The 23,465-nt window shown below is 39.3% G+C and overlaps 2 protein-coding genes across 4 annotated transcripts in view; one reads left to right on the plus strand and one right to left on the minus strand.

The window, feature by feature from the left end:
• Positions 1-4: 4 nt before the first annotated feature.
• Positions 5-5,198, minus strand: gtf2f1 (general transcription factor IIF, polypeptide 1). Of its 2 annotated transcripts, none has more exons than XM_081609894.1 (14): positions 5,043-5,198; positions 4,556-4,622; positions 4,335-4,381; positions 4,119-4,191; positions 3,779-3,972; positions 3,382-3,552; positions 3,072-3,277; positions 2,798-2,948; positions 1,738-1,793; positions 1,471-1,602; positions 1,311-1,381; positions 925-1,066; positions 656-794; positions 5-503 (listed from the first exon to the last, which is right to left on the minus strand). In XM_081609894.1, the coding sequence occupies exons 2-14, from the start codon at positions 4,565-4,567 to the stop codon at positions 299-301; spliced, it is 1,599 nt and encodes a 532-aa protein (XP_081466020.1). In that variant the 5' UTR covers positions 4,568-4,622; positions 5,043-5,198; the 3' UTR covers positions 5-298. The 2 variants fall into 2 exon arrangements, with proteins under 2 accessions (XP_081466020.1, XP_081466019.1); XM_081609893.1 differs by having other exon boundaries at positions 1,302-1,381.
• A 9,466-nt stretch (positions 5,199-14,664) lies between these two features.
• elfn2b (extracellular leucine-rich repeat and fibronectin type III domain containing 2b) overlaps positions 14,665-23,465 on the plus strand; it is a 76,223-nt gene continuing 67,422 nt past the window's right edge. For both annotated transcript variants that reach the window (XM_081609896.1, XM_081609895.1), the window contains exon 1: positions 14,665-15,197. The gene's annotated coding sequence lies outside the window, so the exon portion shown is untranslated. The remainder of the gene's footprint in view (positions 15,198-23,465) is intronic.

The following is a 23,465-nucleotide window of genomic DNA, read 5'->3' on the forward strand; positions in this document are numbered from 1 at the left end:
CCAGTTAAGTTTACATTTTATTATAAAAGTCTTGACTTAGAAAAAAAAAAGATCGACTAATTTTCTACTTGCAATTGAAAACATTGTGTTTACTAAAACATTACCGTGAGTTCAGGCTCATCTACATTAACAAAGTTCAACAAAAATATTTTAGTAAATCTACTCCTCACACAGCTGATGACAGAGCTGGTGCAGCATGTGTAAGCGAGCACAAGATTTGTTACACTTTCTGTCCGGGGATCAGGAAAAACACTTCTTTACTATGGTTTTGTTATAATTCCTACCGCAGTTTGGCTGCTTACTCTGTCAGGTAGAAGTGCATTTTGTCATTGACCATCTTGCGCTCTGGATTGAGACGCTTCAGGATCTGAGCGAGCACGTTGACCGTCTGCTCGCTGCTCAGACCTGTGCGCTTGGTCTGGAACTTCTTAAGCAAGTCTTTGGTGGTCATCGGCTTACGGATCAGGTAGCGGCGCACAGCTTCCTCCGTCAGCTGCACGTCACTGTGGGGGGGAATTTTTTGTAAGTTGTTGTATCCAAGATTACATATTAATAGTTCATTCGTTAGTACCTAATATTTAGCATTGGGTCAGTGATTCTTATGCTTTGTTTCAGGCCCAAAAATCTATTTTTTTGCGTTAAAAGTAGGTCATACCTTGAGCTTGGAGTGGATTTGCCAGATGGTGGTTGAGGTGTGCTCTTCCCAGAGGGGACAGGGCTCTGACTGCTGGGCTCCATCTTGAGCCTTTTGGCCGCTGGAGAGTCGGTACCTGCAGTCTGGATTTGTCTCTTCCCTGATAACAAAAACGGATCAGTCTTCATCATAGGCAAACTAACACAGACATCCAAATCTCTGTCATGGGTCTCATTTCAATGCAGATTTTGTGTTGGTTGGGACATATTTGCTGATTTACAAGTGCACACCTTGCTCCAGTTTGCTGGCAGCAGCACGCAGTGTGCTGGAGGTGGAGGCGGAGTCTATGGATGGCGTCCCAGGACGACTCCCCGTCCTGGAGCTGCCTGCAGAGCCGCGTCCACCAGGCCGCTTGGGAGGCGTGCGCTTCTTCTGCAAGGAGAAACGTTAAAGAGACGGTTCGTAAGAATAAAAGTAAATATGCAACAATAGTATAAACACAAAACAATTCACACATTCACATCTGCAAACTTAAAATAGCTCCAAATACTTCCAGCAACACTTACGCACTGTCAATGAATTACTGTCAATATTCAATATAAGTGTACGAGTTAAAGAGTAGATAATTGATTTGGAAACTAATAACCAGTTTTTCTGCCACACACACTTTAGCTACCATGAACAAAGCAGAAGCAGTCTCTCCTTCGATGTCGCTGTCGTCTGAGCTTTCTGATTCGCCACTGCTGTCTACGACACAAACAATACAATGTCACTCAACATTTGTCAATATTTATGTCTTACAAAAACCTTGAAGAAAAACCCTTGCGGGGTTTCACCTTTTTTCTTCTTCTTTTCCATCTGGACCGGGGTTTTCTTCCCTTCCTCTTCCTCCTCCTCCTCTTTAGCTTCTTCTTCATTTTGTTTCTCCTCTTCACTATCTTCCTCACTCTCGGATGCCTCATCGATTCCTACACGTTTTAGTATAAATTTTAGTTAAAAAAAAAAAAATTGTAATTCCCATTCACAGTTTTAATTAACAAATGCATTAATTGAATCCATTATCTGAGGCTTTTTGTGACTTTGTCACTGTCATTAGTTGTTACCTTTAGGGTGCTCTTCTGCTTTGGTCTGCTTTTCATTTGTTGGCTCTTCGTCTGAGCTGATAGGGGCAAAAAAAGAACATATTTACACAATTACTTAAAAAAAATAAACTAAATGCTTCATCCCAACAACCAATGACGGTTGTGACAGTGGTGCTTCAGAATGAGGAGACGGCTCAAATCAGTATTAATTATGCTGATGTAAAGTTAGTGATGGCAACGTAAATAAACTGGGAGCCATTAAGGGCATGGGAAAGTACAGATTTCTGTTCATTTAGGCCTGGAATCAACAACTGATTATTTTTGGACATTAAAAAAACCTAACAGAAATTAAAAAAATAAATAAATAAAATAATTAAAATAAGTGACCAACCTGTGTTTTAAATAAAAATATTAAGGAGCAATTTTTATTTTAAGACTGATTTCTTGAAGTTATGTTTATTAAAGTAATATTGGGGAATACTATTGCATATCTAATTAGTGGTAAACAAATAAAAAAAAGCATCAACTTCTTTTTGCTTTGGATTTAAAGTAAACAGACCACAAATAGTAATTAGTCTATCCAGCTACTGGGAATGTCAAACACATCAACAATATATTGACAAAGCTGCTTTTCAGTATCTGCTGTTTTGGCACTGAAACAAATTAGTTTCTGAATAACTTCCCTTACCTTCGATTTTTTTTTCTGTTACATTATCAGCAAATATATTAGAGATATAAACAGTCTAAATGCATGGCACTTCATTCAAAAACTAACATTAATTGGAGTTTAGGCAGTGTTTTGTGATATGCATATTGTATATCGCTGCAATGTTGTGAGAAGGTCAGATCCGTGATGTATTCTGCATACATTTTCTACTTTTATTTAGATTTTGCTATCATGACGTCTAGAATGGTGGTTTCTTGTCTGATCTGTATTTGTGTCATCTTCCCAAATAAACATTTAAAAGTGGCTTGGTGCTTTTTTCTGCCACCAGGAGGCAATCTCAGAAATGTGTCATCTGACATAGAGTCTTGTTTGCGATGCTGGGATGGTAAATAAAGGGAATCTCAGTGATCTGACCTGCTTTCCTCTGACATGTAATCCACTTCCAGACCCTCATAATCTCCATCGTCACTGTCTTCAAGGGCTTCCTTATCATTGCTCTTTTGCTTCCTCTTCTTTGATTTCCCTTTTCCGGTGGCTTTTTTCGTCTTTACCTTGCTTTCTCCATCTGTTACATGAGAGGGCCCGAAAAACAGAAAACATGCTCAACAATCTGATTAAAACAGACAGGATATTGATAAATATGAAGGTTTACAATGTGTTTAGTTGAGGGAATCCCACTGTTCCTTACCTTCTCCCATGCTGCTGTCACTGTCATCACTGCTCATCTCAAGGTCATCATCTAGGTCGTGAATGAGAAGGTCGCTACCCCTACTGCCCCCCTTCTTTTTCTTCTTCCCACCCTTTTCTGTCTCGTCTTCGTCGTCGTCACCACGCTCCTGCTCTCGGAGCCGTCTCTGAAGCATAATGCTGAAGTGGTTTACGACCTTGTTCCGCCTGTAAAAGGAGAGAAATGTGGTTTTTCATGCAAGTATACATTTATTTATGTACTTTTAAAAAAATGCTTTTAACTTTCTATTTCAATTCATTCATTCACGTACCTGCCCCACTCTTCTTCGGCTTCTTCAGCGGTTAATGTTCGATGCTTTGCCTGCTGGGTAAAGTTATACCACCCATGAACTGGAAAGGCTTCAAAAGCTCCATCTGGACACTGGGTAAAAATGTAGTAGGATGCATTTTCTGTAACTCCGCCTTTCTTTATACCCTTAAACCTGACAAAAAAGAAAAAAAACCAAGAGTAAAACAATAAAACAAGTTGAAAACCATAAAACATTACAAAAACTCCTATAGGGATGCATAATATGTGCAGAAATGCATCTCACATGTTTTAGAAAAAATACATTGTGACAAGATTAAGACAAAAAACAAAGACGCTTTGAAAAACTGCTAAGCATTTTAACTTCTTAAATCTTAAAGAAGAGTAACCTGTTTTCTAACCTCTTGCCAGCTTTGCCATTGACCTTCAGGATCCATGGCTGATCCTCCACTTTGAACTCTCGGGTAACAATTCCAAATTTTTTTCGCCGAGCTTCCTCCCGCTGTTTTTTGCCAAACTCGCTACCTGCGCCACTCTCCGGTGTCTCCTCCTCCCCATATATTCGCCGAGCACTCATGTCTCTTTCCATACGAGCCTGGGAAGGAAGGGAAGGGGAAACATAACATTACAAACTCACATTGGAAGTATATTGTAATTTCTCATCATTCTAATATTTTGGTTTCTTGATTTATTTTTTTTTTTTAAATGACTCAGTTCTCATACGGAGATATAAAAGCTCACCTGTGTCCAGCTGGAACAGTTGACTCTATCCCCCGAGTTAAAAGCCATTATATTGTACTTTTTGGTGGTATTTCTATAGGAGAAACAGAGATGAAAACAAAAAAATATTCAGTTCCATTTTTCTCTGTGTCAGAGAAAATTATTATTAGATGAAGGTAAATCGTATGTTGCTTAACATCTAGATACACGCTTTCACTACATTTGTTTGTTACTTACTTGGGGACTCTCACAGTGTACTCTGTGGTTGAGGAACTACTTCCACCCTGTAAAATAAACAGAGGGATGTGTCTGAAACCATGTCACTGTACAGGCTGAAGGTGTTTTTCATGTAGACTTAAAGAGTTGTGACATATTTTTAGAATGGACTGCATATGTCAAAGTGGCTACAAAGAAACAGAAATGTAAATTTGCGTTTTCTGAGAAAAGTCACTACTTACCAGTGACGTCATGATCAGTGATCTCCTGCTGGGTTTATGAAAAGCTGATTCAGTCCAGTGCAAAACACTAAATAACAAAACCAAAATTTAAAACATTGATATGAGCCTGGAATAGTTACTTCTAGACGAAAATAAGACAAGAGTCTCAATACCACTGTAACGTTTTCTTGACCCAAATGATTTGGTATAAAACTACCAATTGAAGCTTAATGTTGCTAAAGCTACGAAAGAAACAATGTTATTATATGACAAGCAAGCTATCAAATTTTAGAATCCACATTAAATCAAACTTAACAATACAGCAGCAATGAATAACAGTACGAAATGCTATAAACCCTGACCCTGCAAAAATTACAAAGGCTTCACCGTTAGCAACAGATGCTAATACAACTAGCACTTGCTGGTTAACCAAAACTGTGATGCTATTTGCTGCGTACTACCATTAACTTTGCCGTAATTAGTATAATTTTGCTTCCAACTCACTCACCTATACCCGTAACATAAGATAACTGCAGCTATACAGAGCTTTAGGACATTATATTGAGCATGTTGGTAAGTGATACAACACTGTGCCGATCAACTAGGTGTAATGTGTTCCGTTTATGAGGACGACTAGAAACAACTAGCCACAAATGGTTCCGAACTAAACCCCCGTCACGGCGTCGATAGTAAGTGCTGCAAAGTTAACCAAAAATTAATATTTTTGTTCATAATATTTTGTGCTTTTAAATCAGTCATATGAAGAAAATGTCAGGAATTCTATTGACAGGAACCTTTTTACTTAACTTCACCAAATGTATCGCTTCTAAAACGTTCTCTCAACAAACCGCGTTTACATATGTCCAGTTTTTGAGTGAAAAACAGTGGAGCACAAGATAAAAATCTGTTTGAAGATGGGGTGGTTCTGATTAAAGCATTCCCGCATGTTACAATGGCCCTGTTACAGTCCAGACCTAAATCCAAGAACATGGCAAATCCTAAGGTTTACATTGACTACAAGCTCCCCCCAAAATGCAGCTGTAATTGCAGAAAATTTAGCTTCTACAAAGTATTGACTCAGAACAATGCACAAACATTTCATAATAATTAGTTTCAGACGTAATAACTTTCTTTCATTTCACAATTAAAGTGTTGATGTGATAACATGACAAAATCTAAAGAATTTTAAATGGCATGAATACTTTTAAAATAAACAGAAACTTAAAAAAAGATAAATAAATCACCAGAATTACTGATATGTGTCACACAGATCTCATAGCTGAACTTTGAGACATTTGAACCGATTGAATAATTAAAATTCTTTTAAGCATAATTTAATCTTTGCAGAAGTGCAGTATTTCCATTATTATCCATTGATATTATCATAAAAAGTGCCTCTTTATGTTTTGTAGTTTCCCTTATCTGCCACAAGATGTTGCTGACAGTCCAAAGACCACGTAGTATAAGTGCAGTCTTGCTCAGAATGGCAATGACGGTTAAGAAAAAGAAGAAATGGGCCATAAGGCATATGTGTACGTTGCTGGTTTCAAGCTAATTTATTGCCAAAAAGAACCAGTATACAGTGCAGATGGTCACCATGTATTACGTCTCACGCAGTAAATAAAAAGTCACATCACCGATTCTGTTGCAATTTCTTTGAGCTTATAGAGTTTATTTAGATGTTAATCTTTTTTTTATTACCGTACTCATAGTTCATTGTTTGTTTGTATTTTTTCACATGCTCATGTGTATTTATTATGTAAGCAATCTGAATAAAATTTACACACGAGATTATGTATTTGCACATTTATTTAAATGGTAATCTATATTTAGAAAAGCAGATTTTTAATCTAGGTTGCCTGTTATTAATTAAAAACATCCAGTCAGTGTTATGTTTGCATGCAAATGTGAGCGTGTGACAGAAAAAAGTTAATGCATTTGATTTGCTGTTTCTAATTCATGTTTAATGCCGTGCAGCTTCGAGGACTGATGAGAACTCAGTATTCCAGCTGCCTGGGCGCAGGCTGCATTCGTAGCTGAATTCAATGACACTGGGCAAACAGTGGTCTCACGTCGTCCACTCACATTCTCACTTGCAACCTTCTTCCATAATCATGTTTGTATCTCAGGCGCTGAGTCAAACTGGTTTATTTGTGACGCATTTCCAAAAGCATCCTAAACTCAGAAATGTTTCTCTTTTCTTTTTTTTTAATTACAAAGATTCCTGTAGTTTAAAAAGAAAAAGTTGAAGAACACAGCTTCAGTTTGCAGATGTATACAGTGCCTTACAGATTATCCATACTCTTTGAACTCTATATTGGTTTTTATGGAGCGACTTGACTTAATTTCTATTATGTTAGGATGATTTGCTAGGGGTGTCCAAAGAGTAGTCTTCCAAGCATCTGCAAGTCTTGCATATGAGCACAGACTGTTAATGAAGATTGACAAACTATTTTTTTTTCATAAGTAGAAAATGTAAGGCACAGAGACAAAACTATGTGTCTCTTATGAACCACTGTTTTTGCATTCATGTTAATTTAACCTAAATAGGAGAACAAATATCAAAACTCAGAGAGTAGCTTTTCTTTAAACTTGGTTCAATAGAGCAGAAGTTTTCATAGAACTGATCCATGTCCCATTGTTTTTGATGTGAGAAAAAAAAAATCTGAGAACAAATTCCAGACTTAAAAAAATAAAAGAAATCATTGATCTATATTAAAAAAAATAATAATAATTGAGGTCCTCTTCCACCTCCCAGTGGTCAATCCTGTGATAGACCAACACAAAGTAGTACATGTAGATTTTGTGCTTTGTGTTGGTGCAATGCGAAGGACTCAGTGTACCAAATAAATCATCAACGTCTCAGTGGGGAGGTTTTGTCCCGGTCATTGAGCCAGGCCTTAACACTGGTCAGCGCTGATAGTGAGATGACTGTTGCTAAATCAGGGCTATCGCTGAGGACAATTCATCTGTGACGATAAAAGACTTGAAACTGAGGCAGCAGGTAACCTTTCACCAGGGAGAGCAACCTAAGTAATGTGGACATTTTTGTCAAGCTGAGCTTTTAAAAGGTGATTACTTTAATGAACTGAGAACATAGCCATAGTGGTACTATTAACACCAAGACCACTTTTAAAGTCCATTAAAAAAAAAGGGGGGAAAAAACAGGCTTCTTTTTGCTTAAATGTAATAGTTAAGCTGCAGCTACCTGTAGAGCAGATAATGGGAGCACGGAGCCAAATAACAAGATATTACAGTGCTAAAGCTTCATTGTCTCTCGCCCCTCTCACACTCTTTGCACCTCTTCTCCATACTATACGCGGTTGCCATGGAAACACACTCGGAGCGCTCGAGTCGTGAGGCCAGTCAGCTGCGATACCTCGTCTGGTAAACAATCCTGCAATCTGAGGGGTGACAGGGGGAGGAGGGGACGCTGTGGCTGCATGTCAAGAGTTTGTCGGATCACGTAGACATCAGCCAAAGGTCAGGAGCGTCGGGAAGGTGGCCAGACCAGAGGTGAAGTCGCGATCGCTGACGTGGAAGCCTGAAAAACTTCGGGCTCGTTTTATTATTGCACCGGCTTATGAGTGGCAAACTGACACAGGCCACTGACAGACGGCTGCAACATATAATGCCATAGCTATACGCATAGAGGGGAACTTTTTGTTCGTTTCAGGTAGTTGTAAATGCATGTGCAAATATTGCTTTGTTACATAACAACAGAGCAGGAGAGACAAACACTCAGAAGACGCCGTCCTTCCATCCACATGAAATGTTTGCTCAGCTCGTCCCGAAAGTTATGGCAGACGGCTTGGCTCTGTGTCCACCGATCTCAGAAGCATGACAGAGTTTTATGAAACCAGTCTGGTCAGTTGCAAGTCTGAGTGATTATTCCTCACTCTGTGTGCAACAGTGACAGTTGTTGTCCTCCGCCTCTGACAGGAAACCGTCCTGTCTTGCTATAATTATTCCAGTAAATCTTCTCTGCAGTCTGAAGCACACACTAAATGTAAGAATCATTTTTTAGAGCACGCCCAGTAGGTCTTTCTTTCTTTCTTTCTTTCTTTCTTTCTTTCTTTCTTTCTTTCTTTCTTTCTTTCTTTCTTTCTTTCTTTCTTTCTTTCTTTCTTTCTTTCTTTTGTTTATCTGGGGTTGAATTAAGGCTTTAAAAGTGAACAGTTGGATAATAACATCAAAGATGAAGTTATAAAAGCCCAAATTATTATTTTCCTTTTTTTATTGGTTTGCAATGCAGTTTTTATATAAAACATTTAAAACGTGCATCTGGATACCATTATTAAGATTTTTTTAATGTGAGAGTCTTGAACACAAAACTGAAAAAAAAGAAAAGCTGGTTGTCACAGGACAGATTTAATTAAACTGCTGACTTTAATTAGATAGAGGTAAAGTTAGGTGAAAGAAGGTCTTTAACAGGTTAAAAGGAAGTTGAATCAGGAAACACATTCTTCCCCTCCAGTTCTCCTCCATCACTCCACATTTTGATGTTTTTTCTTATGTAATGATTTAGCTAATGTCTTGCAAATTCGCTAAAGGAAATTCAAAGATATGACTTTAGTCTTTAGCTTGCATATCATAACAATCACATTTGGTCCAAAAAGCACATGGAAAAAAAAAATGGAAGCTATGATCAATGGGGTGTTTTGGTGTTTTCTTTTCTTTTTATTTTTTTGTTGCCTCCGAGTTCATTGTTGCTTTCACTGGAACACATAAATTAAGTCTGTTAACACACATCACCACAAAGCCTCTCAACAATAAATTAGTTATTTCTTAATCATCAAGCCTAGACAAGCTATTGTGATATTGCTAGCCACCACTGGGAATGATAATGAGAAAATATTAATAAGAGTCCGAGAAACACAGGATGCTCTGGAGCAAATTGTTATCCGTTAAAAGAGACAAAGATTGACAAAGGGAGTTAATGAGCCTTCAAGTAGTTGCATGTGTTTGGAGCAAGACTTGCATAGTGAGATGGACAAGAAAGACGAAGACAAAAAAAAGCCCGGAAAAACAAAATAAGCAAACAAGTCAGTAACGAGTAGGGCATGTCTGTTAATCAGGTATAACCAAACTTTCAATAGATTTGTTCATGTGAAGCAGGAAGCATTATTCTCACACTGTTCACACATGCAAAACATGTACCTCTCCTTGTGTTATACCTGGAGTTTCTTCCATCTCAATTCACAAGCTGCTGAGGAATACACAATCCAATTTAAAACACTGTAGAGCACTGAAAAGAAAATATATAGTTATGCGTCTTTTTTTTCTTTTTTCTTATTATTGTTTTTGCAAGCAGTTTACAGTTCTGTGTGGATTCATTTTGAATTTGTAGGAAACAGACTTCAACGGGGGTCAGACCAGGCCAAACCAGTGGGAAGTGCGATTTACTGTTACCGGTAGACAGGATCCTACCGGCACTATAAAACTGTCTAAAACAACCAGAGTGTTGAGCTGAAAGCGTTCAAACTGGGTCTGTCATACATCATCATCGATATTTACCTTTATTCCAGAGATAGCGGTCCATGTCGATGAATACATTCTCTAAAATAAAAGGTGATACCCCAACGTCGGGCGACATTGAGAGATAAAGGTCTCCAAAGTTAGTGGTGAGCAGTAGAAGGAGGTTTTTCCTTGAGCACCAAAGCACGGGCAGTCTGAAAGAGAACAGGACTGTCAGTGATTATGAAGGCCGTCAGTCACAAACCTTACTGAATCTGCACAGCGAATAAGTGAGGAAAGAGCTTAATTCAAGGCAACTGACCAGACCAGACTAGTGAAGCCAGTAGCTAACCAGTCTGCCTTCCCAACTTGTATGTTTTTAACAAGGTTTTTAACAAATTTCTTTTAAGTACCACACTTAAAAATAATCTGAACTGTAAGTTTAAGATGGCTTTCTGTTGAAGTAGGAAATTAAAAAGCACTGGAAAAAAAACATTACAGGAAACAAAGCAGAAAATCTATTAATGAAGACTAACAAAAACTAAATGAGCTAATTTAGTTGGATGGGTGGAATTTGTTGATTTGTAATTCCCTTAACAGAGTAACACATTATCAGGTACCACATTATTTCTGCCTTATAATACCAATTAAAAACTAAGAAATGAAAACGTGGTATAAAGTAAAAAAACTAAACAAAACAGCAACTGTGTTGTCTCTGTTCACATCCAACCTGGGCTCTCTAAGAAAGTATGTGGGTCTGTGTTTGTTTTCGCACACTGACACACTTCCAAAACTTCCTAGTGTGAAAGGATTTCTTGCTTTTAATTTTCTTTCTCAAAATCATGAATCACCTCCTGGAGTCTCTCTAGACAAAGGATGAACACAAACACACTCACACGTCTCAATATTGCACCAGGAACCTTTGTGCCCCTGCTATCCTGGAGATCCTCACATGCTGCAGTGTGTGTAACGATGCAACACCGTGTGCACACACAGACAGAGGCCATTTTAATGCAACATTAGGTCTGAGGATGTCCACAGTTGACCTTTCAGAAACAATTCAGAAAGCTGCAGCTCTCACTTGTGAGACCTGTGCTCAGCACATGAAATCCTCCGTGGGGACAAATGAAAGCGGCAGGATGCAGATCGTAATGCAACAAGACAGCAGCAGAAATCGTTTCATTTGAAGCGCTTCGATTGTGATGGGCGAATTTAGTCATGTTTTGGCCATCATGAAAATTTACATGGAAATTGGTGTCAGTGAACTAGTGGAATTACAAGTCGTGTCATGGCATATAGGCTGCAATATAAGGAGGCTACCAGGATAAACTTTGAACAGTCTCATCTGAATAACTCGAGTAATATGTTCCTATATTTACCATTTTTTAGTATCTTCAAGCCTGGCTTTTATGTAACCACAGTTAGTCTCCTACCTGCTCCCATGTATTCCTGCGCTCTTCACCTTCTGTACCTACTCCTCAGTGACTACTGCTCTGTCGAACTAACTCCAATTAAGATGCAGCGGGAGTCCTTCTCCACCCACCCTTTGATACCTTCCAACTATGAATATCCGTCCAACCAGGTCTTTAAAGCAACTACATCCCCCACTCTGCACCTGGTACAGCCTCATGCTGTACCAGCCTCATGGTAGTAAAACTGCTGTAATACTACCATCACTGTCCACTATGAGCTAACACAAATAAGAAAAAGAACAAGTAATGATTTTGTGGACAGCAAATGCTAAAAAAAAAAAGGAAACACTGCTCCTGCCCCATTGTACAATTATCTCACTGTTGTACCACAGGGACCATTCTGAAACCAAAGTGTGGGACCTTGATATGGAAGCTGCACAAGGTCAGATGGTTTAAGTTTACAGAAAATAGAAAACATCAATCTTTGTCTCCCCTTTGATAGGTGAAATCCACAAGGTCAAATGTGCCAAAAAAAGCCACCATCTCTATTCTTCTATTTAGCTGATATTAAGTTAAGATGCTGCAAAACATAAAAAAACCCAACAAACCAGGCACAAGTCCCTTTCTACAACACATTAAATGTTTTGACATTTATACAATTCTGCCTTCTGCAAGAGTAACATACCAGATTGTACATGCTTTGCATTTACTTTATGTCTTGATAGATGTTTATTATCACTAGATGGTAAACTTGGAAGGAAGTCAGACGCTGAATTTACGATTAGTGGGCGCACTCACAGATGCAGTGAACCCACCGTTTCTTTACAGCAGACAGCCGCTCCCCTCTCTTGCAGGTACTGCGTACCCCCGCTAAATCTATTAGGGGGAACGCAGTACCCTGCCGTACCCTGCCGTACCCTGCCGTACCCTGCCGTACCCTGCCGTACCCCCTTACTTTCACCCTTGGTTATAGCCCCTAAGTCCCCTTTAACAGTGTTACTAATTTAAATACTTCTGTAAATATGTAAATAGAGACAAATACAGCAGCTTCAATAACAACCACAAAACCAAATAATGTTTTAATTTGAACTGGTTTTATAAGCTTATAATACTGATGAGGTCACTGGAAAGTCCCATTTTAATGAGAGCCATAACTTTAGGCTTTCGAAACTTCTTCAAAGTGGGCGTTAAATGCAAGTAATGTGAGAAAACCATTAAAAAAACTTTAAAATCCAGACCAGACCAGTTAGTTTTAAAGTCCAATATGGAAGATGTATGATGAATCCTCAATGTGGAAAACACACTTTAGGAAACGGTTAATTGGATTGCTTGGTATCGATGACAATTGCTCAGAAGAAAAGAGATAGCTTCCGATCAATGTTTTATGTCTATATTAATAGGCAAAACAGCTTTGGAAACCACTGATGCTTCTCTTGTCTCCCACAACAGGATTATGATGCTAGAAATTTCTTGTGCTTGTTTTTATGTACGCATTGTTAAACCATAAAGTTATTATGTGTGTTGAGTGTTAATCACCTTGAGAACATTTTTCTTTCACTTTTGCTTCACTTCATAAAACCTGCAGTCAATTCTAGTCGACTCCATCTGAATTTATGAGGGTAAGCGGAACATGATCTGACCTAAAATGTGAAACGGGCAGTATTTAACAATCTTTCTTTATTTTCGTACACTTTAGCATCAAAGAAAATGGGTTTTTTGTGAGCGCATAGAAGGCTTTAGAAAATATTCAAACAGGACAAGTGCGGAAAGTGAGGATATTTGGGGCCTCAAATTGCCAGTGGGACCCTGCAGTACTTGAAATTTTATTAGATACATTAGAAAATGTGTTGGTTGTGAAAATGCAACACATTGTTTGAGACCACATTTGTTGGTAGAAGTCCATTTTATTTAGCTATAATCCGCAGCCAACCTCAGCCTCCAAGAAAAAGCAAATTCGTCGACAGAAAATCAAATCAAATGATACACTGCAGATAAGATAACTACTGCTAATGACCTTTTAACAGAACCTAATTTTAATTTTAATCTCTTTTGGAATTCATTTCTGGCTTACTAGTTATCTTTAAAATGAGGCGTTGTGAAAACAAAATGCAAAAACGATCAAGAGCGGATAATGTGAAAGCGATGCTAGAGGCGCGGTGGTGGCAGGTGGACAACAAACTTAAACAGAAGTGAACACATTTACAAAATTCTGCCCATGGGCCTTAAACATCTTCAACTGGCTCTGTCTCACCGTGAAACATGATGGAAACTCTGCAGGGAGAAGTTGCCGTTAGCGTGCATGTTAAAATGTTTAGTAGTCAACATCTTGTCAAGAAGTAAATTAGAAGGCTTTTTTTTCAATGCATTTAAAATTCTGTTTATCTGGGAAGTAAAATGATTTCGAATCGAGAACTACTGTTACAGCCATTCAACAATCATGGTGAAAACTGCTGACTTGACAGAGACTGTCAGCTGTCACTGTCATACATACATGAGGAGAACCTGTTCTTAAACATTTTAGTCAAAAAAGTACATATAAAAGTAAACTATCAAACCAGACAGTGTCAGAAGCGTTTGACCTGTGCGCGGTCCACATTTGGTGATGATTTGATGTGCCATGTTGAGCTGGTCCGCTGATTTTTTATTAAGTCGAAAATCTGTGCAGCTGTCTATAGCACAAAATTTTATAAGCTTATGGGGAATCTGAATTCGTTTTTGGACAGGGCTTGCTGCATGCATACACTGCCAAAAGTACCATTAAATGGTTTATTGACCATGCTATCATTGTGTTTGATTGGCCAGCAAACTGCCCAGACCAAAGCCCCGTAGAGTAGAGACACCTGAACCAAGAATGCAGATAAGCTGAAGGCCGCTATCAAAGCAGCAGCCATTGTTTCCTTAACACCTCAGCAGCGACACAAACTGGCCCCTCCATGGCACTTTGCACTGATGCAGTAATCCATATAAAAGGAGCAGTGACCTTGAAGTATTGAGTGCGTGCTCTGTGCAGCACATGGACGTTACTCCTCAGTAGGCCAATGCTGCCGTTTTAGAAAATCCTTTTTTTAATTTGGTCTTATGTAACACTCGGATTTTCACAGATTCTGACTTTCTAATTAGCTGTAAGCCATAATAATCGAAGTGAACGGAAATGCTGAAAATAGGTCACTCTGTGAATATTTCAGTAAGCATTCACCTTTAAAAAAAAAGAAAAGAAATAATGAAATTAAAACATTTTTGAATGATACTCAAATTCATTAATAGCACTTCTTCAGCATGTACGTTTTCGTGAAGAGTGGCCCAAATGCCAATCAAGCTTAACATAGTTACTTGTGTAGGTGGGTGCGTTTGTTGCTTTTTAAAAAAAGTCAGTGTAATGTTTGCTGTCAAGTTGATAGAACCATTGATGTGCAGCATAGCCGCCTCCTGTATGCAGTGTCCTGATCGTATATCCAGTAGATGCTGAATTTACATATCATTCATTGCTTACATAGCACCAAACCTGTGAATAAAAGACCAGTGTACTGTAAATGTTCTGCTACTCAAACAGAAAGCAAAGCCCACCGCATTAAACAGTGTTACACTACGCAGAGGTCTATGCATCCTCCCTCTCTCTCTCCAACTGCCTCTCTCTTACTCTGTTGCTCTCCCTCTCTCAGTCATCCTCTCCCGCCGTGGTGCTGAGCCTGCGACGTTGCTTAGAGAGAAAGAGGGGGGAGAGAGAGAGAGGAAAAAAATCTCATCCTTTCTGCTCCAGCCACTGAACGCACCATCTGACGGGGGAATAAGTGAAGGTACTGTGCAAAGATATTTTTGCTTTCATTTTTGCAACATGTAATTTATTTATTTGTGTACGTTAAAGGACAGTCATGCTCCGATATTTCATAGCACCGATATAAAAGCGACGGCGGGGCGAGAACGCACCTGCCCTCACAGACTCCAACCTTCTTGGTGCAACAGAACCTCACTGAGCTAAATTTACGATGGTATTACAAAAAAAAAGCGTGCTTTTTATTTTCCCTGTTGGTGCTTTATTTTTTATTTTTTTAGAATACTTGTCAGAATAACCTATTAATGTGCTCAGATTATTATTATATATTTTTTACAATACGCTTTTTTTTAAATATATTAGGTTAAAACGCACGCCAAAAGTGATTAAATCTGTGTCACAGATTTAAAGTGTCACATGAAGCCAGGTTGGATTCTGCAGAGATAGGACGGCCGGGCAGAATACGCGCCATGGACAGATGTGCGAGAGAGAGGGGATTTAGTATCGAGGGAGGAATCACGCAGGGGATAAAGCTGGCGATGCATGCGCGCCCCAGCGTGTGCGTGGATGTGTGTGTGTTCTTGCTTTTTTTTCTCTCTCTCTCTCTCTTTTTTTTTTTTCTGGGTTAAATGGTCGGTTTTCCAGCAGTGTTGACTACTCACTCGCGCGACAGAAAAGCGGCTCACTTCACCTGCGGCGAGGGCTTAGGTGGAAGCCACCCTTTAGTTCTCCGGCATGCATGAGTTATTGAATGTGTGGCTCTGATTATGTGTTTAAGTGAGAGAGAGAGAGTGAGAGAGAGAGAAAGAGCTCTCATGCCAGCAGCGGCAACAGTGTCCAACTGCTGACCGATGGACCACACAGATTTGTACGCCCACACACTGTGGACAGCCAGGCACGAGAATATGCGTAGCAACAGAGACAAAACACTTGGAAATCTACTATCTGTATCTTCATGGGCAGTAAAATCCCTGTGCATCATTCATCTTAGAACAAGTTTTGGGTCTTAAAATGCAGAAGGTAGTGGACAGAGTGTGTGCTGATCAGATGGAATTTCTGCGGGTCCTGGACTCTAAATGTGCAGACTTACATGTTCCAAGTAGACATGGGCTTTAAAAAAAAAGTAAGAATACCATGCTTTCATGGTATTCACATAAAAAAACATGAATATCAAACATGATCTAATTGTTATTCAAAACAGATTAGCACCAGTTTTCCCTATTGTTGCAAAAAACAGTAGACATTTTGATTGTTATAATTATAAGTATGCATACTGTGTACATTGTTCCAAGTATAACATTTTCACCAATGACTGATGACCTGGATAGAGCATAAATGTTCCTTAATCACTGGAAAGGTTTTCGAGTGGAATATTCAAGTCATTTCAATTAAATTCAAAATAAATCCCAGGAGCAAATTAAACATTGGAACTCAAGTTTTATTAAAGAATTGTTTTGTTGATGGGTCTCCTTTAGTGGTCAGTACCTCATTGCTGAGTGGTGATAAAAGCCAGATGTTGGGGCTAAACAACAATTCCAAATATGGGAATGTATGGGTGTGTGTGCACTACACCCCTCTAAGAGGCCAAGTGACTGTAACTTGTGGCTGTCAGCAACCATCGGTTTGTTTTGTAATAACGTTTTTTATTTATCTAAGCTGGTGTACGTGAGTCTTCATTTATACATCTCGCAGAGGCATATTTATAGACAACCCCTAGTACACTTCAGTAGCAATTGATTTTGTCTCCAAAGTTGGAGATTAAAAATGGGCAGGAGTAGAAAACTGTACCAGATTATGACAGCTAGATGGCCAGATTATAACATCTCCAAAAACTGTAGTGCTCATGGAGTTTCCCCCATTTTTAGTGGCCAGTTTCTTTCAAATGCCATAATCTGGTACAAGGAAAGAACAGATGTGAATGCGCAACAGGTCACTGTCATGGTTGGTTGGGGCTCATTGATAAGTGGGGAGAGATAAGGCTGGTCTATGTGGTCTGATCTAACAGGCAAGCAATGTTAGCCCAAATTCCTGAAAAGGTTATGTAGGTTCCAGTGAAAATGTATCAAAAAACATCATCACAATTTGTTTCCTGCACTGGCTGCAAAGCCAAAGTCCACCACTTTAGGGGCCAACAATTGGCATTTCATCATCCAATCTGAAAAATGTGATCTGTTGGGAAATAATTTTTTTTCTTTACAGTGCATAGAAGGCTAGGTGAATATGTATAGCTAACCTGTGAAATAAATTGCACCAAGATAGACTTTAAAAAAAGATTGTGAGCAATTGTAGGAGGCATAGAACCACAGCACATCTAGTGGATTCTTTCCTTCAATGGTTCAAGGCTCTTTTTGCAACAACATGAGCCAGGAGCCAGCCTTTATTTGACTGCTCAACAGAAATGTCATTCATACGGTTTGGATTTATTATGCGGTTATTACAAAACTCAGAGTCCATACAGATGCATGATGCTTTTCAGTCTGCAGCTGAAAAGCATCATGCATCTGTGAAAAAAAAAATCTAATCCATGGGTTGATACAGAAATTTATACCATTTTTGGTATTGTGCATGCGAGACCACAAACAGAAAACATGGGAAGAGAACCAGGATGATTACACTGTTGCCATTTGGGAAACATTTACTAATGGCCTGTTCTGAACTCGGTTTGACATTTTGTTCTGTATCCAGAATTTAGATGAGATAAGGAGAACGTTTTGGCAAACCAACAAGCTCTCACAGGATACTCTTACGCCTTGTGATGCAAACGAAACTAATAAACAGAGCGCTGCTTTGGAAACCATCTTGGCTATTTTTCCCTCCAACAAGAATTACCTGTCAAATACAGATTTAAGAGGGTGAAGCCATGACTCTCTGATGAGATGAATTTGCCTTTTTTGTTGTTGTTGTTGTTGTTAGGGAAAAGTGTAGGACAATTCCCTCAGCCAACTCCGAACATAATTTTCTTGGAGAATAGACAGATGTTCATTGGCGAAGCAAAACATCACAGAGAGAAAGAGTCCAGTTTCCGGTTGTTTCGTGTGAGCTTTGTGCACAAGGTTCAAAAGTTCACACGGACACGCATTTAGTCCGTGTGATCAATATTTAATAAGTGCTTCATCTGATTCTCTTAAAAATGACAAACGGGGGATATCAGTTTGCTAAGTAAGTGGATTCCCTTTTTATAAGATGTTGTATATTAGCTTTTACTCCAATCGATAATGAAGCCCTTCCCCTATTTTCAACCATGGCATCTAAGGTGCCACTTGGCCAGAGTGATCCCTGGAGACACCCACTTAAAATGCAAAAGGGATACCCGTCCAACTTTATTTTGCTATTTTATTGCACCCGTTTAGCTTCCACACATAAGTCTTGTTCTCCACCCACCCGCTCCTTTCATTTTACCATGCCTCTTGATGTCGTCCCTGGAGGAATGATGAGCAGTCTCCAATCAATTGCAATCACATATCAGAGCTGTACCAAGGGGGAAAAAAAAAGAGGGAGAGGTAATCAGTATGGAGGAACAGGCCTGAATGAAGGCGAAGTAACCACCACCTACCAAACCAAACCACTATGTAATCTTCTCTTTATCAGAATTCTATTAAGCAGCGTGAGCCATAATTTTTGGAAATCCATAGTTCTGTCTGTGGGCGATAATCTGAAGAAGTGATGAATGTTACACTGGTATGAGCCTGAAAATGGAATTTTCTTTACTTCTTTATGTTTGTGTGAAAATAATCAAATATGTTGCTGCTAAATTTCATGAGCAAAATGAGGATACTACATCGGCATGCCTGTAAGGGACTGGTTGTTGAACAAGATGATTGGGAATATTTGCGGCTGCAGACGATGCATTGGCTGAAAGCGATAAAACGGCTCGATCTCCTTACTCTGAAACCAGCAAAAGTTAGGCAGGACTGACCTAATTAATTCTGCTTACAGTTAAGTTAAAAAAAGATGTGTGTTCTATAATGGTATGGTAGCTGAGCTAAAACGCAGTGACAGCAAATGCCTGGCAGGTCAGATTATATAGATGTAGCAAAAAAAAAAAAAAAAAACAGCATATAATTTTGACTAATTTGTATGGCTCGGATAGTTTTCTCGTGGTCGTAACTGCTGTGTAGCAGAACAAATAAGAAGATGAAACTACATAAAAATGATGAAGAAAACATGTTTCTCATTAATTTCAGAATAGAAACTAGATGGCAGGTAATTCTTTTTCACCTTTAACAACATACTCAGTTGTTACAAATGCAGAGTTTTGTAAGGTGAAACATTGAAGCCAGCACTGAAACACTCCAGTGGAAATTGACAAGCTGATTAACATAAAGTGCTGAGAACCATTGTTTCAAAAAAAAAAAAAAAAAAATCCAGAATTGTTGCGGGTGCTTCTACTTGGCCTGTTTTTTATTGATACCACTAAATATAATCCAGGACAATGAATTGCCTTTAGAAGTTACATAATTAGTAAGTCGGTTCCACCTATGTGTCATCTAGGCATAGATAAAGCTGATCTTTAAAGACTTTAGGGGTTTGTAAGAGAACATTAGAGCACAAGTAGAATCATGAAGACCAGGAAACACATCAGATAGGTAAATAAAGTTGTGGAGAGGATAAAAACAGGTTTAGATCATCCAATTATATACCAAACTTATCATATTATCTAAGAATTTTCATCAGTTTTATTAGTCATACAAACAAATTTGGATGAATCTGGTCTTTACTGAAGAGTGGCAAGAATAAATGGATCATTTAACAAAAGGATATGCAGGTTTAAACTTTGCCACTAAAAGAACCATGCAGGAAACTCAACGTGTGAAAGGAGGTGATCTGGTTAGATGAGATCAATGCCAAACTTCTTGGCCTGCATGAAAAATGCAATGAGAGAAAAAAATTAATACATGCCATCCCTATTGAGATACGGGGTGGAGGAAGCATCATGCTGTGGAAATGTGCTACGTTACAGAGGATAGGGAAGGCGGTCAGAGTTGGTGGGGAATGGATGGGGACAATCCTTGAGGACTATGCTTATCATGGGAAGCAAAAGATTCAGACCTGGAATGAAACTTTACCTTTTAAACAGAACATATGCTTTAAAGCTTACCACCAGAGCTACAATGGGATGTCATGTTCATGTGCTGAAAAGGCCTAGTCAAAAAAACAAACAAAAAAACTTGAGTTTGAGATAAGAAGCAAAAACTTGTAACAAAATGTACAAGTTCAGAATGATTTTTTTTTTTTGTAATATAAATCTCATGGGGTTTTACCTATTAGACACCTTGTACACTGAATAGCTGTGTGCATTATTTCTGTATATTAATTCAGCTAAGATTGTGCCTGTACACAGACCATGAAAATCCTTGCAAGTAGAACCTCTAATAGGCCAAAGTGAATAAATTAGGTATTCAGCAGTGCCTCCTTGCTGGTTCACAATTGACAGTCTCAGATCTTTAGGCCTCCCCACCTGCTCCGTCCCTCCTGGCCTCCGCTCCTCTGCCACGCCCTCGAAATCGATCTCAGAATCCTTCAAGGGAGATTATGCAAAGATCCTGAGAGGGATAGCCCTTGGGAGAGATCCACACTTGCTCACTCCTCCACATCGCGTTCTTGGCCATTACATGCTGTGCTCTCTTTCAGCCAACCAGCTGTTGCAGTCCCCTGCACAATCAATATGGCCGTCGTGTTTCACAACAGCCAACAGTCCCTCACTGCCAGGCACCTGTGGGAGGTCCCCCAGGGCAAGAAAACGAAAGGCACGGGAAGACACCTTTACAGTTGACAGTTTTCAGAATTGCAGCATGTTTGAGTGATTTGAGGAAAATGGATGCGGTCTCTTTAGCTGTGCCTCTGCAAGGCGTGAATGAAGTAGCAGGGGAAGTGAACATCTTTGTAGACAAGTAGAAGTTGTCTCAGAGGGAGGGAAAAAATAGATCCAATGGATAAGAAAGTGGAACAAGAATATTACAGTATGAACTATGTGTTGCATATGTGAAAAGGAGAAGAATAGGGAATAGTGAGAAGTTAGTGAAACATCTCTGATGAATGTCATGCACTCCCATAGTCTGCTTTAGGCATGTCTCACACCTGGCAAGTGAACTAATAATTGGGGAGAAAATGGTGTTGGAAGGTGTGGTGAAGAAAATGTTCCAGCTTGAGTTCAACTTTTTTTTTTTTTGCATTGCCACGTGTACGTTGCAAGTCTGCTGACCGTGTGATGATAGATAACTGTCTGTATGAGTTTTGATTGAAGTGAAGTTTTGTGAGGCACTTATGTGAAGTCAATGTCTTACTTAATAAAGAAAGTGACTTATGTGCCGCATTTCAGAGAAACAGGATTTAATTGGGATTGTAAGCAAGCAGGTTAAAGACGTTCTACATTGAGAAACAAATTAAACTTCGAAAATATATTAGTGTTTTAGTAAGTAGCATAAGTAGCATTCTTTGGTGTGCTTTTTTTTTTTTTTTTTTTTTTACCAGAGAAGGTTAATGTCAATATAAGTAGAAAACATCTTCCTGACATCTAGATCAGTGGTCCCCAACCTTTTTATTACCACGGACCGGTCAAGACTTGGAAATTTTGCTGCGGCGTGGGAGGTGGGGGGGCGCGTGAACCATCAGATAAGACCTCTGCATGTTGGTGTTCCCGCTAAATCCTGAGTATCGCAGCCTGTGGGGTTTTCCCTGACTGGGAACGAGAATACAACCAGTTGAATGTGACAGGTAGCCAATCAGAAAGCGTGGTGACGTAAGAACAGAGGGGAATCCCAAACAGCTGACATATCGCGCAACTGAGAGTCTGGTGGATATTGGAGTTGATATGTAGAAATGTTTATTATTGTATGTAAAGGTCATTATTATATATGTTTATGTTTATTCAGTTAAAAATGTTAACTGTAAAAAAACAGTCACCTCCAAATCATAGTGCAGCAAATAGAGCGGCTGCTCCCGTCGTCTTTTATCCACCGCCTTTTCTTTTTGTTACGTCTTTTATCTCTTAAAATGAGTCCACAGACTATCACTATTGCTTCTACATAGTCATCCGTGTTTGGTCATTCTAAATTCCCGTATGCTATGTTGGGAGTTTTGTGGGTTTTCTTCTGGAATCGTGATGTTTGTGACTGGAATCGGTCCGTGTTGCTCCTGCGGTGTGGCTGGATATACAAGTCGATTGAACCTGTTGTACTTTTATCAGCTCTGTGGTCCCAGAGGTTTGGAGAATCGCCCGACAATTCTTAAATCTTGCCATCTAAACCAGACTTAAGACTCACAAGCTCTACTCATCTCCTCTCGACCACTGCCCAAACGCTCTCTAACTCTGGTCGCTATGGTAACGTTTACATATTCCGTCAAAATAAGATATAGATGCACCACAAAAACGAACATTTTACTTTGTGAAAATTTTAACTCACGATAATGACTAACGGGAGCCCTGAGCTTGTTTCTCTGCAACGAGACGGTCCCATCTGGGAGTGATGAGAGACAATAACACCCGAAGTGTTGCTTATATGCACAGCCTGCTTGGTCTCTACGTGGCGAAGCAGCTTGAAGCTTCATTGCCTCATCGCCGCATGTTACGCAGAGCGGCTTGTAATGTGGGACTCACCTACCGGTCCGGGATAAATCCATTTTCCTGTCTCTTCTCTGGGCCTTTTCCCCTTTGCAAAGAAACTTTCCAAAGACATCTGATCTGTTTCTTACTCATTTTGCTGCTTGTGGGCTCAGTGTTGGTGTGCAAGTAACCGAGAGAATCCGGTTAAAGGATTTTCAAAATAAAAGATCGCCCAGACTCAAATAATGCATAAAACGGAAATATTTAATGATTTCTTGTGCTGCCCGGTGCCAATTGGTCCACGGACCGGTACCGGTCCACGGACCGGGGGTTGGGGACCACTGGTCTAGAAGACGCATGTAATAAAACTCTTACTTTGCAGAGAGATATACTGAATGTAAACTCTTAGTACAGTGAAGCCATTTGCAAGAAATGGATGTCATGTTACCTCTAATGTGCTATTACTTGATATTTGTCTGAACAAAATTATTTGCATGGTTGTACTACTAAATAGTTTCCAGATATTTTATTCTGACATTGGTTTGTGACATGTTCTGCTCTTTGTACTGTGTGTGGGAAGGTGCATTCAGGGAACACATGGCTGACCTCCACCCTAATTTGTCTATAAGTAGTTGAATTGTGTGTAATTCACAAGGATCTGTCCGTCAGATCAGATAGGGGTACTTTTTATTTTTACTTAACTGTTGCCTTAATATTTAATGCTCAACTGAATGTCCATGCATACAATGT

The sequence above is a fragment of the Poecilia reticulata genome, chromosome 8, assembly GCF_904066995.2.
Source record: "Poecilia reticulata chromosome 8, P_reticulata-male-v2, whole genome shotgun sequence".
Lineage (NCBI taxonomy): Eukaryota > Metazoa > Chordata > Actinopteri > Cyprinodontiformes > Poeciliidae > Poecilia > Poecilia reticulata.

Coding starts and splice junctions, on each gene's coding strand:
- gtf2f1 (XM_081609893.1), bottom strand. Junction 3,278..3,381: donor GCCGAAGAAGAGTGGGGCAG/GTACGTGAATGA, acceptor CTCCTTTTACAG/GCGGAACAAGGTCGTAAACC. Junction 1,067..1,301: donor CTTTGTTCATGGTAGCTAAA/GTGTGTGTGGCA, acceptor TTCTCCTTGCAG/AAGAAGCGCACGCCTCCCAA.